General features: G+C 44.6%; 1 protein-coding gene across 3 annotated transcripts in view; it reads left to right on the top strand.

The window, feature by feature from the left end:
- The window catches only part of wds (WD repeat-containing protein wds), a 180,005-nt gene that overhangs the window by 60,630 nt on the left and 103,144 nt on the right, over positions 1 to 16,231 (top strand). For all 3 annotated transcript variants that reach the window (XM_075881426.1, XM_075881425.1, XM_037413056.2), the window contains one exon: positions 9,102 to 9,191. In XM_075881426.1, the coding sequence (XP_075737541.1) occupies positions 9,102 to 9,191 (90 nt within the window). The remainder of the gene's footprint in view (positions 1 to 9,101; positions 9,192 to 16,231) is intronic.

Raw genomic sequence — 16,231 nt, 5'->3', positions numbered from 1 at the left:
TATGCTAGTGCATCTGCACCACTGTTCCTAAGATGCAGGCGCACGATTTTATGCATTCACGGCAATGTCATGCTTTCGAGAAATATGTGGCTTTCTGATATTTGATCACTGCAAACGAATGTAGCCTCTTGAGAGCGCTGACCGACACTGAACATGCGGTGCATTTACAGCTCCTGTTTTTTTTTTTTTGTTTTTTTTTTCACTTGATAATTAGGGTGGTGCGAGTAGTGAAATTTCATCTCGAACCAAATTGAAATCGAATATTGCTTAATAGTGGCCATATATATTCAATATAAAATATTTTATTGAATATTGAAACAGAAAACTAATAAATGAAATCTGCTCAGGAGCTCGAACAAGTAATGCAGTGAGTGACTGTTACTGTAAGACTCCAATAGTAAATACGCGAATGAGTTCTGCCAAACCCACAAGGTGGCAGTAAGGTTACCCCTCTGTAATAAGAGGCTTTTCTTTCTGAGAAATCCCTATGGACTTCCTTGTGGCTTCGTGCTACAAATGGGTGGTTGTCCTTCCCTTTCTTAACCTTTTTGCCACCTTGCGGGTTTTCGCAGAACTCATTCACAGTACTTGTATCCATGTGCCTCGAGTTGTTGATGAATTTGCCCTCGCTCTGTCAATAGCTAGCTTCCTAGTTAGCCCAATTGGCAGAGCAACCATCCCGAAAAGGCGTTAGTCCCAGAGTTCAACCCTGAACCAGGATGCATTTTCCGGCAACTAAAAGGCTTTTCTTTCTGAGAAATGCACATGAATTTTCTTGTCGCTTCGTGCGACAAATGAGTGGTTTTTTTCTCTCCCTTTTTTAATAATATATACGATTTAACTGAGAGTGCTCATTTTCGTTGGTCTCTCTCCCGTGTCTTTTCTCGCCCTCTGATCACTCTTTAAGGGGAGATGCTACACGAAGACACTTTTTCTTTAATATTCACCCTAGAGCAATGATACTTGAGCTGTTTATGGAACTTTTCAAGCTGATTTCAAATATATAATTAGTTTTTTTTGCAAATTACACACCTTTAGCTCTGCAACATGGCAAATTGAAAACCTTAACCCTTTTTCCCCCTCTTTTCGTCCCTAAAATTCTGTAATTTTTTACTATTTATAGTTCATAATGCTTCAAACAAAGTCTAGAGTGCAAATAACTAATTAGGAAGCACATACAAAATATGTAATATGCGTGAAAAATAATAGACGTAAAAAGTCCATATTTCACCTACCCTAGTAAAGGTATACATACAATTTTTTATTATACAATAAAATATTGCAATTTAAACTAGGTAATTGCATTTGCCACAGTTTGGAAAAAATTTGGGCAAAATTTCATGCATATCCGAGCACTAGAAGTGCCCGAAAAAGGAGGGGCACATAGGAAAAAATGACAAAACTTGTGTTTTGAGAAAAACGAGTTTTAAAGTTAAAATTGAGTTTTTATTTATGAAAGATATGGTTAAATCAGATGAAATTTGCACACCAAAAAGAACAATTCTTCTTGTAGTGGCCACTGCGACTAAAATAGGCCAGCACCATGAGTTTGTCCCTCTCGGCTTTTTCGAGCCAACTCCTCACAGACATTTCGCTCACGTACAAGGCCATGAAACGCTTGCCAAACTTTCGCTCCATCTGGCAGAGCCTTGTACCAACTGCAAGCTAGGAAGAAGTTTGACAGGACTGCGAAATCCAAACTAAGTCCAGTGTCATGCCATTCTGCAGCATGCTTGTGCCACATACCGTCGTACGTAATGGCAGTGTCGTCCCTGCTAAGTTCTCTCACTGCGAGCTCTTTCGACTTATCAAGATTTGCGCTGACGTCATCCATTGCCGCATCAAGAACTTTCCGGCTGACGGGTGTGAATGACTTTTGATGCATTGGCTTTTGCAAGCCAACAACTGCCGCAAATCGGACCAGCTGCTCGTAGCCTATTCCTACAGAGCGCGCCGCACAACGACTTTCACTTGCAAGCGATGCTTTTTTTTATTCATTACGGAGATAATTATACGAGAAAAGCATTGTTCAGCTGCGCTGCTCGACAAGACATGGACCCTGCAAATAGGTTTCACAGCACATACAGGCGCGCAGCGGCCAATGGTGATCCCCGATTCGTACCAAGTGATAAGCCAGTCACAGCGCTAAAAAAAACATGCAGAAAAGTGCTTCTTATTATTTCTTGCGCTGCATCAGCGAAAGAAACTGTTGGTATTTGAAGAACAGGCACGCAGCGGCCAATGGCGGTCCCCGATTCGTACCATGTGATAAGCCAGTCACAGCGCTAAAATAACATGCAGAAGAGTGCTTATTTTTATTATTTATTGCACTGCATCAGCGAAAGAAACTGTTGGTATTTGAAGAGTGAGGCTTGAATCTTCGACTCATGCGATCAACAATGGTGAGCGGCGGCGCATTATCGGTGGCAAGGTGCTCAAAGACTGCACACTTTCGACATTTAATAGATACCTTGTGCTCTTTAGATGCAATTTTAAAGCATTTCCAGTTAGGTCTCGACCTGTATTAGTTTTTTCATAACAGTAGAGGTACTAATCTTATCAAAACAGGTGAAAATAAAAAATCGGTAATTTTGAAAAAAAACTCGTATTTTTCGACCCGCATCTCCCCTTAAATTGAAAACGTACTAGCGCGTAACCCCACTTCGCTACAGTGGTGATGTGCCTGATTGCCATGAGTGCTCTGGGCCTAAAGATCTTCGTGCGCTCGTTCATAGCAGTGTTTTGATTGCGCTCCAGAACGATGGGAGTTTCTGAACCAGTGCTGCGGTGCGGCAGTGGGTAATGCACAGTGGGAGTTGAATTATTTGATATTTTTAATACTATCTACTATTTGAAAACTGAATAAAATTATTCTTAGAGGTATCTTTTGATTTGAATCTAAAACTCGAATACTTGCACACTTCTACTTGATATAATCTTGTAAAACGCAGACTTAGAAAATATTACCCGTCTTTCTCATCAATGAAATGGAATTTGAAATAAGCGCAGCACACTAACTTTAACGAATGTCTTCACTGCCAACATTTGCACATTCATAGCAGTGTCAAGGGTAAATCTGAGAGTGTAGACAACATGTGTCGTGTTAAACTTGCATTTTGTCACACTAGGTCTTTTAAACGTTTTGTCGGGCACAAAAATTAATATGCTGTCTAAGATACTTATTCTAACTTATCAGGTATGTAATGGAATCTGCATATAATGGTAAAATAATTTGGAAGAATTGTATCTCTTTGTTACAGAGGTGCGATTCTTCTGGCAGTCTTCTGCTTGCATGTGGGAGACTGTTTGTATTCGTGTCGGTGTCAGTTTGATCGATATCGTTGATTTATCAGAAAATTCATGTGAAGAAATGCTTGATTTTGAGATTTTGTTCATTGAGGCGCTGACGTCAACAGAATACTGCGTTTTGTACTGTTTTGAAGGCCTCATTCTAAAGAATGTTTTGAGTTTTGTATCCTGTTCTCATTGAAGGGATGCTCCTTTTGGTGCAGCCAGCAATGGATATGCTTCTCTGATGTTGGTTCTCAAAGAATACGTGAGGAACGGACAGAACTTGATTGATCGGAATAAGGAAGTGATTCGCTCTATAAAGAACTACAAGGAGCACTTCATGGGTGTGATTGCGTGCTGAACCAACTATGCACACATCTCCACTACACTCACTCACACATCTCCACTACACTCACTGACAGAATACCTTGTGAAGGTAATAAATTATTGTTATCAAGGATTTAAATTGGACTCGCTCTCTGGATTTCGTGCCGGCCGGTTGTGCCCCCATGATCTCCGACGACAGTGCAGCTCTGGCCGACTGCGCTCGCCCTACGTCATCTCTTGACGCCGACAAGAGCTCTTGCTGAGTGGTGCTTCGTCCTCGGACTCTTGTAACCGTGTCCATCTTTCCTATCTTCTCCTTACTTCTGGATGTTGCTGTCCCTGCGCCACGCTCTCTCTTTGCCCCTCTCTATCTCTATGCCTTTAATCCTATTCTTTGAATCCCTCCTTACCCCCATTCCTCGTGAGCTACTGTTGAAGTGTCGCACTCTGATGGAGACAGTTACCGGACTCACTGTTATCTCCTTTTTTCTCTTAAGAATCACCTAAGGTACTAAATGAATGTACTCCTTTGCGTGTAAGTCTTTGTTTTGATTACCCGATGTATGACTGACACAATTTGCCACCATAGAATTGTATAGCTGCTGCGTAATAGTGTCATTGGTGGTAAGGATGCCGGGCATTGGTACTTAAATACACAGCAGTTATCTACAGTCAAACTTTGTTGTAACGAAGTTGAAAGGAGAGTTGTAATAACTTTGTTATAACCATTAGTTTGTTATAGCCAATATCCATTTCTACCGACAACTAGCCAGCAAGAGAGAATGTACTCACTACCGAATCACAGCAGCCCACCACACAGAGAAAAACGGCCGTCGGAAGGCAAAAAACTATCAAATAATAAAAAACAATGTGCTTTATTTTCACCAAATTCGGCACACCAGCTGGCAGATCACTTCTAAGAAAAATAGACCTTAATAGACTTTTACCGACACTTCTTCATGCAGATGGCTGCTTTTTCAGCTTCAGCAACTATTTCGAGTCAGTCTTCATCGCCATCGTAAGCACCAAAGAAATGGCGCAGCATGCCTGTCACATTCAGCGCTTGCGCGGGCGTTGGTACGTTGGAACTCAACATTAGGCTCCGAGGTGTCGACACGTTCGTCACTGTTGTCATGAACCCCTGTCACCGTGGGCACAATTTCTGCATCTGACAACTTTTTTGTTGTCACTGAGTCGGCATCAGCACCGATTGACGTGCAGAAAGTGTCGCAGTTAGGCACAATATCCGTGTCAAGGAGAGCGTCCCACGACATCTGGGCCTGGGCACCCGCGGCACCCTCACTGGTGATATCGCCGAAATCTTCTACTACTTTTTTTTTCTCGGTGCCGGACTCAATGGGTTTCGACATTGCCGACTTCTACTCAATTGCTATATTTTTGCGCCTACGTTTGCCGCTGCTGTTGTCTATCTTGTGTCTGGTGGCGCAAACTAATATAGGTGGTGTTGCTCTTCCACAGCAGACGGCAAGGAACAAAGCCACCATCTCCGCCGTCCCAGTGTGGAACTGAAGGGGAGAAGGAAGTGGCGGTAGTTCTTAGAAAAGGAAGAAGGCGCCTAATTTCTGCAGCTTGGTAGGGACCAGGAGAAGGAGATCAGATGTGCGGGCGGGTCAACGAGTTCTACAGGAGAGGGGAGGTTGGCTGGCGTGCACACTCGCAGCGAGTTAATACGCGGGCGAGTCCATTAATTCTTGAGGAAAGGGGAGGTAGGGAGACTCACACCCATGCGCGTGTTTGCAGACTGCTCCCGGTGGCGAGTTTACAAAGGTACGAGTTTTGAATAACCGCAGCCGTGATGAGACGTAAACCGTCACGTGCTATAAGATATTGAATGGACGTATGTGAAAATGATCAGTAAGTGTTTGTTGTGGGCAAAGGATGGTTGGTTATATCCATTGTGAGGAAGTTTTTGCTTCGTTATAATGAGGTTTTAAATACATGGGCATCTATTGGGATTTCTAGGGGATATACAATTGCTTCGTTACATTCATTTGTTTGTTATATCCCGCTTTGTTACAACAAGGTTCTACTGTATCTCCTTCTCATACTTCGCTTATTTTCCGCTTTGTTCATAAATAAGCGCGACGACAGAAGGCTTACAGTGACAATGAGACTAAGGCGACAGGAAATTGCCCGCCGTAGTCAACTATTATAACTTGAAGAATAATGATCTTATCGAACTAGTGGATGCCTCACTGAACCTACTCTCACTTATCATCTACTCTAATTGATTGGTTGATATGCGGGGTTTAACGTCCCAAAACCACCATATGATTATGAGAGACGCCGTAGTGGAGGGCTCCGGGAATTTCGACCACCTGGGGTTGTTTAACGTGCACCCAAGTCTGAGCACACGGGCCTACAACATTTCCGCCTCCATCGGAAATGCAGCCGCAGCAGCCGGGATTCGAACCCGCGACCTGCGGGTTAGCAGCTGAGTACCTTAGCCACTAGACCACTGCGGCGGGGTTATCATCTATTCTAGCAAACGAATGAATATATCCAAGCTTAAGCAGAATGCACATGCCTACTGCAAATAGGAGCCACCGCTGTAGAGGCTTGCCCCGCCACCGGCTGATGCAAGAAAAGGAGGGTTGCGCTAGCAGACAACGTGGTTGTGCTCACCCTTAGAGGGCGCTCGCATAGAGACACCTATGGTGCAGTGGACTGTTGTGCCACCTGTAGGTGCTACACGTTTCCCATAACAGTATGCCTTTCTCTCATTTATTCGATGCAGCGCCTTTCGAAATTTCCTAGGTCTGTTTTCACTCTTCGTTGGCATTTTCTCTGGAATGTATTTCCTTATTGAGGGTCAAGGTATGTGGGTATGTGTCACATGGGACAATGGAAAGTTATGACCTCATTGTCATTTTAATCATGCACTCGCGTGCTGCTGTGCTGATTTTGGTATTTTTATGCTGTTATAACTGAATCTATAAAAGCCAATTTTTATGAAGTTCTTTATAAAATGAAACAATTTTTATTCCTGGCAAATGAATAGAGAGTTCTGTGTTGTCATCAACCTTAATGAGTGAACTCATTTGACAATCAAACCCGACCTAATGATGTTTTTCCTGAAGTAGCTTGGTGAAATGGCAATCTTCTGATTTGGACCAAGGTGGGCTTTTCTGCAAGCGTACACTCTAACGCTCTCGTGTAAAACATTTAGGTGCCATAGTCATTGCACCAGCTTTGCTTTGATGAGGCTGCAGGCTGGGCAAGTATCTATGGGCTTCACAGCCAGTAGCGATTCTTGCACACTGAATGGTGCTAGAGGTGGCAATGGTTACTTTGGTTATTTCATGGTTTGTACAACAGGTAGCACTGATCATGGCCTCCCATCTTTTTTTTTTGTAGGCCTGCTCACATAGTCGCTGCATTCTTTCTCTGCATTATTGCATATTGGTGGGTGGCTCTAACTCCATGCGACCTGGTCTGTATCCCATGGCCGTAGCGTCCCTTATGACTGTGCAATCCTTGTTGATTTTTCAGATGTGCAGGCATGTATTGCTCACAGAAACAATGTGTGGTGTCTCGAATTGGCAAGCCAGCGTCACGCTCTTGGAGTGAAAGGACATAGTAGACACGGTTGCTACAAACAAAGAAACACATACATTTATTCAACTACTTTTGGACTACGATATCGTCCGCCGAATCGATGCATCAATTGTAATTAACACGCTAGGACATCTTACACAATAACACGACAAACACACAACATGACAAACACACTAACACACACAAGGCGGCGTCGCCAACGCTTGGCTTACCTTGAGGGCCCCCGGCGCGCAGGCCCGCGGTGCCACGCGCCGAGGACCCACGCTAGAGACAACAGTTCGCGGCAACCGCCACGCGCGAAAGAGACTCGCTTAACTCTCACCCGCCACCAAGGCTTGCTTTCGCCGGGAGTCACCGCCAGCGCTACCACATGATGATGACTATAGTGGTCCTCAACGCGAACACCACATCCATTGCCTGGTGGTTGTAGCCTGAAATGGGCTTTTGGGCGAGACACATGCGCCATGTGGCGCAAACAACTTTACAGGGGGTTTCAGCACCCCCACAAATGTCATGAGAGCTTCTTGGCATCTCTGCATTGAAATTCTAGATTTTTAAAGACCGAAAAATTTCTTTGATCATAAGAGATTCATGATTCATTGAATAATTTGAATGTCCCCATCACTTCCTTAGATGGAGTTCTAACAGTAGCGAGTCAAGTAGACAACCACAAGAGCATCCAGATGTAGGCAGCTAGATAGATGAATGGGATAGGACAGACCGTGCTTTTACGCAAACCCCAGCCTAGTTGACTGGATCTCTAGTTTTCTCTAAAATAGGTTGTAATGTGTCTGCATCAATTCTGGTGAATCACTTACTGTCCCTGTTACTTCTGATTTCTCACGGTATTCTGTTATAAGCTCACTTCTTTCTTTCTGTACCTAAGTGACCTGCCTGACATCATCATCAGCCTGACTGTGGCCACTATCAGGCAAAGGCCTTTCCCATGTTCTGCCAATGAACCTGGTTCTGTGCTGGCTGCTGCCACGTTATAACCACAAACTTCTTAATCTCATCTGCCCACCTAACTTTCCTTGCCCCGCCGCGGTGGTCTAGTGGATGAGGTACTCGGCTGCTGACCTGCAGGTTGTGGGATAGATTCCTGGCTGCGGGGGCTGCATTTTTGATGGAGGCGAAAATGCTGTAGGCTTGCGTGCTCAGATTGGGTTGCGCGTTGAAGAACTCTAGGTGGTCGAAATTTCCGGAGCCCTCCACTACGGCGTCTCTTATAATCATATGGTGGTTTTGGGATGTTAAACCCCACATATCAATCAATCACCTAACTTTCCGTCTCCGACTCGTGTGTTTTCCCTCTTTTAGAATACGGTCAGTTACCCTTATTGTCCAGCAGTTACCTTGCTTTTGTTCTACATGTCCTGTCCATATCTTCTTGATTTCAATTGAGATGTCCCTAAAGGGATACTGATACTGAACCAAAATATGAAAGCTTTGTGTAAATACTGAAAATGTATTCTCAGAGTGCAAAAACATAGAAAAGAAGTCGTCATTTAGAGAACATTCAAGTGGGTGGTCTTATTTTTGTTGTTTTTGTGAGCGTGCGCTAGAAGCTTGAACTGTTGCAGCCAGTATGAGGCCTTCCACAATTTTCTGTGGAGCTAGTTCGAAAGCACTTCTGCAGGCAAAACGAGCACTCTTCTACCTGCACAAGAAACGAGCATCATTCTTCAAGGGAATCCATACATTATGCAGTGTGTTGCTCTTTTCGTCATGTGATGCTTGTGCCTTGCATTCTGTGTGCTTGCAAATCATTGATGACCACTCGAGGCTCAAGTCGTCATAGATAATTTGTAAGCCCACAGAATTGATGGTGTTGTCAAGACGAGTTTCTATGGTGGTAACATTTAAAATGCAGTGCGTGTGACAGTGCTCTTTTGATAATGCAGGGCAAGTGCCTCAAGACTCTCAAGGGCCACAGCAACTATGTCTTCTGTTGCAACTTCAACCCACAATCTAACCTCATAGTTTCCGGCTCGGTTAGTACTGTTTTTTCAGTGCCAAGTGAAGCAGCAAAGAAGTGTGCTGCTCATGTACCCCAATATGATTCCTGCATTTTTTGCTTAATATTAAGGGATCCTTTAAAGGGGTACAGACACAAGAGTTTTTTGTTGTCTTGTTTCTTGTCAAATGAAAGGCCAAGCCCTCAACAGCCTAGGAAATGTTCTGATTGAGCATGAGTGTACCCTGGGAAAGTAATTACAGTATGTTTTTAAAATCCAGTTTTGGTTCTTACCATACCCTGGTGTTGCAACACGGTATGAGCCTCTTGTCATGTGCTCACACGTGATATCGTGGGGTTTCCATGGTTGCTGTAATCTGTGGCTCCATTGGTCACATACAGGCTGCTGCTTTGAGTATTTCCGATGACACACAAGTGCCAACTTTGAATGTTTTAGTACCTGATGTCATCACAACTTGCCATGCAGGTGCCGCAATTCACGAAAAATTGACTCTAAAGCACAGCCTTTGAGATTGGCACTTTCGAGATCAGATTGGTGTTGGCTATTGAGGGAGCCAGAAATACATCATGACTGTGGAGTTTTTTGGGTTTGTTTTGTTTTTTTTTAGCAAATATCATAGACTTTGTTTTTCTAGTGCTTCGAGGGCCAGAATGATGCAATCAGATAATCTGTCATGTTTTAGATGTCACTTACTTTTGTGCTGTCATGAGCATCTCATGGCAGAACGAAGGCTTATGTAGTACGGCATTTACCTGAATTATCTCACTGAAAAATATAGGCACCAAAACTTTTCATCTTGCAGTGTAGTGATTGCACCTAGGTACTCTTGTAGCGACGCAATAACGATGCCGCATTTTCATTGTTTGGTGAAGTCACTATAATACAGAAAAGTGCGGTAGTGGGTTAGTTTGCACTCTTTTGCCATGAATGCTGCGTCCTAGTTACACGTTAGTTGAGCCTAGCCCTCTTCTGCATTGTTTCCCTTATGGGGACATTAGGGGCTCTAGCTGCCTCAAAAAATTCGGCAGGAACTGGTTTGAAAATCAGTGAGTACTTGTTATTAATAAAGACCTGGTGTGAACAAGAATTGCCAGTTAGCATGTGCCAATAAGTTAATCTACATGTTTTACAAGCACAGCAAGCACTTGGAGGAGGAAGGTGTGAGGATTTGTAGAGGCCCATCGTCGGCACTCTCACCTACACAAGTTAACATTTGTGTCACCACAGTTGAAGAGACACTAAAGTAAAATATTATAAGTCTATGTTGATTGCTGAAATATTCCAGAAACCTCGTAGAGCTACTTTTGTGCCAAGAAAGTGCTTATTTTGAATTAATATCACATTTAATGGTCTGCATCGCTTTAGCAGACTTGAAATTACCCGCCTCAAGTAGAACCTTTCACATGAGTGTTGCGGTGCACAGCCGCCGATTAGTAGCAGCAGAATGAAAGTGCCGGGAGCCATAGTAGCAACAACGGCCATCGAACAATTTCCTGCCATGGCCTCCGATATAGCAGGTCTGCTTGGTTCAGCTGGGCCCTGCAAGATGGCACGACCTGTCCAGTCTAACCAGGCGAGCTTTGAACTTTGGAACCATTCATGCCATTCCCCACGTCCGGTGGTTCTTTTTCATGAATTAAATAGAAATGAACAAGCAGCATTTTATTACGTCTCTCAATGCACGGAAGGTTTTTTATTTACTGCAGCTAGTTTGATTACTAATTAATAATTGTAGGTGGTACTTCTGATGTAATCGGGAACATTTTGTGAATGTCCTATCGTTGCGCATGTGTTCTCATGCATTTATAATTTTTCATTGAGTAGGGCACTGCTACCTCTGTCTACAGCACTGGACGTCGAGCCGGACCTTTCACTGGAAACATGAGCTCATCGTCTACTCTTCTTCTTTCTCACAATGGCACATACAGGCAGTGGCATTGCGCAATCTCATTTAGTGCCCGTGGAATTTCGCCACTTCCAAAAAAAGTACCGTCTCGATGCTCAATGCTGAATAAAACTGAAAGTAATTGCGCACACGCACAAACACGCATGATGAAGCAGTGTGAGGTGGTTCACAGGTAGTGTGGCTTCATCCTCGGTACATGAACAATGTCCGCCTGCAAGGAACGTCGAGATCGCTGAGCTGTGTCTTCAAGCAGGACTTCGTAGTTGACATCATTGAAGCGCCGTAGTACTCTATAAGGACCGAAGTAGCAGTGAAGTAGCTTTTACAAGCGGCCCCTTTGGCAAACAGGAGTCCACAGCCACACTAGATCATCGGGTTGGTAAATAACATGGCAATGATGAGAATTGTACCTCAGCGAGTTGATGCATTGTGGCTTTCGGATCCGCTCGAAGGCAAGCTTGCGGGCCACGTCGGTGAGCTGGGTAATGTCATTTGCATCAGTAGTAATGCCGGTCATGTCAGGTAAGAGCATGGCACAGAGCAATTGTTGCTTCTCGGTTGTGAAGCAAATGGAAAGGAGGGAACACTGTAGTCTCCTGAACTGCAGTGTTGTAAGCGAACGTTGCGTATTGCAGAATGTCATCCCAGTTATTGTGATTGCAGTTGATGTACATGGATAACATGTCAGCGGGCGTCTTGTTTAATCTCTCCGTCATACCATTGGTTTGTGGATGGTATGCAGTCCTTTTGCGATGAGCCGTTCCACTGAGCGTCATGACGTCTTGCATCAGTTGGGTTTTTAAGTCTGTTCCACGTTCAGTGATAACTATTGTTGGCGCTCCATGGCGGAGGACAATGTTTTTAATGACAAAATCAGTAATCTCATTGACAGTGCCTTGTTGGAAGGCTTTTGTTTCGCAGTACCTCGTCAAATAGGCAGTAGCAACTACTATCTAGCGGTTGCCCTCGTGTGACTTCGAAAGGGCCCAAGCAAGTCCATGCTGATTTGTTCGAACGGTTGTGATGATGGTGTAGCAGGCTTTAATAAACCAGCAAAGCACACAGGTGGGGCCTTACGGCGCTGGCAATGGTTACACGTTTTAACATAATGCTTGACATCCTGGGTGAGCTTTGGCCAGTGGTAGCGAGGACGAATCCGGGCAAGGTATGATCCGATTCCAAGTGGCCGGAGGAAGGCTCGTCGTGGCAGGTAGATAAAATATCAGCACGTAGTGCTGATGGAATGACGAGCAGGTGTGCGGTCGCATAAGGTTTGAAGTTCTTTTTGTAGAGGATGTTGGTGAGGAGACAAAATGACCCTGAATGTGCGAATGCTCGTGGCGGACTCAGAACTGTGGCCTTCAAGGTATTTGATAAGCTATCCAAGCTCTGAGTCGTTCCACTGTTGTTGGGCCAAGTCGGATTCGCTGACCGCGCAAAGGAAACGACCATCAGTATCATCATGACTCAACGTCATTGCAAGTGGAGCGCACGAAAGGCGATCGGCATCAGTATAGCCATGGCCAGACTTGGTACTACAAATTCTTGAATCCGCAAGCTGCATCTCGCAAGGCGCCTTGAAGGGTCCTTGAGATTGGCTAGCCAACAGAGGGAATGATGGTTTGTTATGACTCTGAACGGACGGCCATACAGATACGGTTGGAACTTTGATATCGCCCAAATAACAGCAAGGCATTCCTTCTCCGTGGTTGAGTAGTTAGTTTCCACAGATGACAGAATGTGACTAGCATAAGCAATGGGATGCTCGGCACCGGCTTGCCACTGGACGAGCACTGCACTAAGACTGATGTTGCTTGCGTCAGTGTGCATTTCGGTGGCAGCATCTTCATCAAAGTGGCCTAGTAAGGGGGCTCTGTCTGAAGGCGCTGTTGAAGCCTGAAAAAAGCGGCTCTTTGCTCTGAACTCCATAGAAAAAGAGTATCCTCCTTCGTTAAACGGGTAAGGGGCTCGGCGATGTTGGCAAACTTCTGCACAAAGCTCCTGTAGTATGTGTAGAGACCCGAAAATTGGCAATTTATATCAGAGTGAAAGCTCAATGTATGACAACACCTAAAACGACAATATTATAAACAACAGTGCCCTACTTACCGAGAAATCAAGGTAAATTCACAAGAACACAAGCGCCGCAGTAGGACATTTTCAATATGATCCTGATGACATCAGATGGATTGCCTACAATTAATCACTAGTAATCAATCTAACTGCATTAAATAAAGAACTTTACGTGCATCAAGAGACGCCATAAAATGCTGCTTGTTTGTTGCTGTTTGATTCATAGAAAAAAGAACCGCCGGCCGTTACTTTGGGGAATGGCGCGAGTGGTTCGAAAATTCAATTTTCATGTGGTTACACAGGACAGGTGGTGCCATCTAGTGGGGCGCAGTTGAAACAAAAGCGTCTGCAATCTCGGAGCCAATGCAGAGAAATTGATCAATGGCCGTTTTCGCTGCTGTGGCTCCCGCTGCTTTTGGTCTGCTGCTACTAGCGCAGTAAAGCCGGGCAACGTTATGCATGGCAACAGTGACAAGAGACGGACCGGTTGGTCCGCTTCTTGAGGCGGGTAATTTGAAGTGCGCTGACCCGATGTGGGCCACCAAAGCGAGATTTTATATCAAAATAGGCCCTTCCTTGGCACAAAAGTAACACACTGGACTGCCATTTCAGCAATAAATGTTGACTTGATAGTTGACTTTAGTGTCCCTTTGAACAGCAGGGTGTCCATCATCCTTTGGAACGTTGCCGGTGCAGAGCACAATCCTAACGGTAGCATTTTAAATTTATAGAGGCCATTGGGAGTTATGAAGGCGGTTTTTTGCCCGGTTGCATTCATCGACCTGGATCTGCCAATAGCCGCTTCGCAAATCCATTGATCAAAAACATCGGGCCTCTCGAAATATTGGGCTTTCTCACAACGGCATATACATACACCGGCATGGCCCAATCTCGTTCCATGCCCATGGCAACATTGTCGTTTTAGACGTTGTCATACATAGAGCTATCACTTTGGCCTAAATTGTTATTTGACTTTAGTGTCCCTTTAATACCTTAATAGTTTTGCATGAGTTAACTCATTGTGTGACAGTGGGACATGACATCCTACTTTTCTATCTGCAGAAATAATTTTTTTCTTACATTACCTGTTGCAGTTAGCACAATGCTAAGTCACTCATATCTTATCTAAGTCTTCGTAATTTCATTAAACCTCTTTTACAATGCTCTTGAAAGGTGGTTATAGTGTTCCAATAGCATTTAATTTCAGTCAATTTTTAATGATAGCTTTTGAATTTTTCTTTTCTTCAGGTTGATAGAACTTACCAATCAAAATGCTGGAAAATTTCCTCTTATCTGGTTTTTTTAGAGAGATGACCTTACCTTCCAGTCACCATGTGTTTTTGTAAATTTGTGCATTAACTTGTCCGATAAACACAGCTGAACTATCTGCTACAAAATGACCCTGCTTATTCCTCAACACAATTGCGAATATTGGTGCATGGAAATATTTTTCTTGATATTGCATACCCCCAAAAAGTTTGCACATATTTAGAGACAATACCTGTACTAGATAATGTTGACAGCGAAAGCAAGGACGGCAAAATGAAAAAAATATGGTTGGTGCAGGCAGTGAACTAAGCTTTACAGGAACAGACCACAGCGCTGTGGAGGCTCGTAAGAGGCAGAACTGCATGGGGTGTTCTCCTGCTGAAATGAGGACCGTACACTTTTCGTCTTCCCAACTTGAGAAGTGTCGCTTGGGCATTTCATCCCAAATACATGTTGATTCAATCGTGAGGTGGTGCCTTCATGAGACAATGAGGCCGCGTTTTCCCACTTTTTCAAAACACGCGCACGAGTTTTCCACTATTTCTTTGTAGTCTATATATTACTACACCACAGCAAGTTTTTATATCATCGCTTAAAAAATATATCTGAACCGGCAAAAGGTCAAGCTGAAGACTTGAGATATCTATTCATGAGCACTTCAGATGGGGTTCACTCATTTATAAGCTGGTTCATGTGGCCCTGCCGCGGTGGTCTACTGGCTAAGGTACTTGGCTACAGAACTGCAGGTTGCGGGTGCGAATCCCGGCTTCGGAAGCTGCATTTTCAATGGAGGCGAAAGGCCCTTTTGCTCAGATTTAGGCGCATGTTAAAGAACCCCAGGTGGTCAAAACTTCTGGAGTTCTCCACCACGGCGTCTCTCATAATTATATGGTGGTTTTGGGATGTTAAACCCACACATTGCCACGTTCCATTTCCCAAGTTTTGTTATTGTCCCAAAACACAACACAATTTTGAGCGTAAACCGCGCCTGCAATTTTCGAGAATTTTCCGGACTGTAGTAGATCATTTCGATAAGATAACGCCTACTCTGCGAACTGTACAATTTATTCTGGAACCTACGCCACCGCCAGCGATAACGCTAGAACATTCAACGGCAAGAGTATAAATGCCGACGCGCTTCGCCGCTTGTCAGTAGTTGATCGACGGTCGACGCTCCGTTTACTGCTATCTGCGCAAGACTGCTACTGTAATCGAACTTTCTGTTTACTGGGCACAGGTTCGCCCAAATAAACAGTTAAATCCCAACATAAAGCCTCCCCTCTTCGGCCACGTCACGACCCCGTGACATCTGGTGGAGGTGCTGCTTTGTTCATGTACCGGAAGCCCCCGTCAAGCCGTGAACCCAGCCCACGTCGCGGAGAAGAAACCGACACCAACCAGGAGCAGCGAACAAGCCACCAACAGCAAGGGTTACCACCGGAGTACGGGCTTCTTCAAGACAAGGCGCGGAAGACCAAGGCCATGACCGCGACTGCAGCGACAATGACAACCGCAGCGTCCCAGACCACGATAGTCATGCATCAACCCAGGGAACCACCAATTTTCCATGGGTCATCGTTCGAATACCCGGAGTCCTGGCTAGAAACATACGACCGTGTGGCCGCCCTCAACAACTGGGACCATGATGAAAAGCTCCGTCGTGTGTTCTTCTATTTGGAAGACACCGCAAGGACCTGGCTCGAAAATCGGGAGTCCACGCTCCAAGCGTGGGATATTTTCTGCGGCGCATTCCTGCAAACGTTCGCGAGTGTCGCTCGCAAAGAGAGGGCCGCTGCTTTATTAGAGA

Source organism: Rhipicephalus microplus, chromosome X, assembly GCF_043290135.1.
Source record: "Rhipicephalus microplus isolate Deutch F79 chromosome X, USDA_Rmic, whole genome shotgun sequence".
In the NCBI taxonomy this organism is placed as follows: domain Eukaryota; kingdom Metazoa; phylum Arthropoda; class Arachnida; order Ixodida; family Ixodidae; genus Rhipicephalus; species Rhipicephalus microplus.
This window is presented reverse-complemented; position numbering and strand designations above follow the sequence as displayed.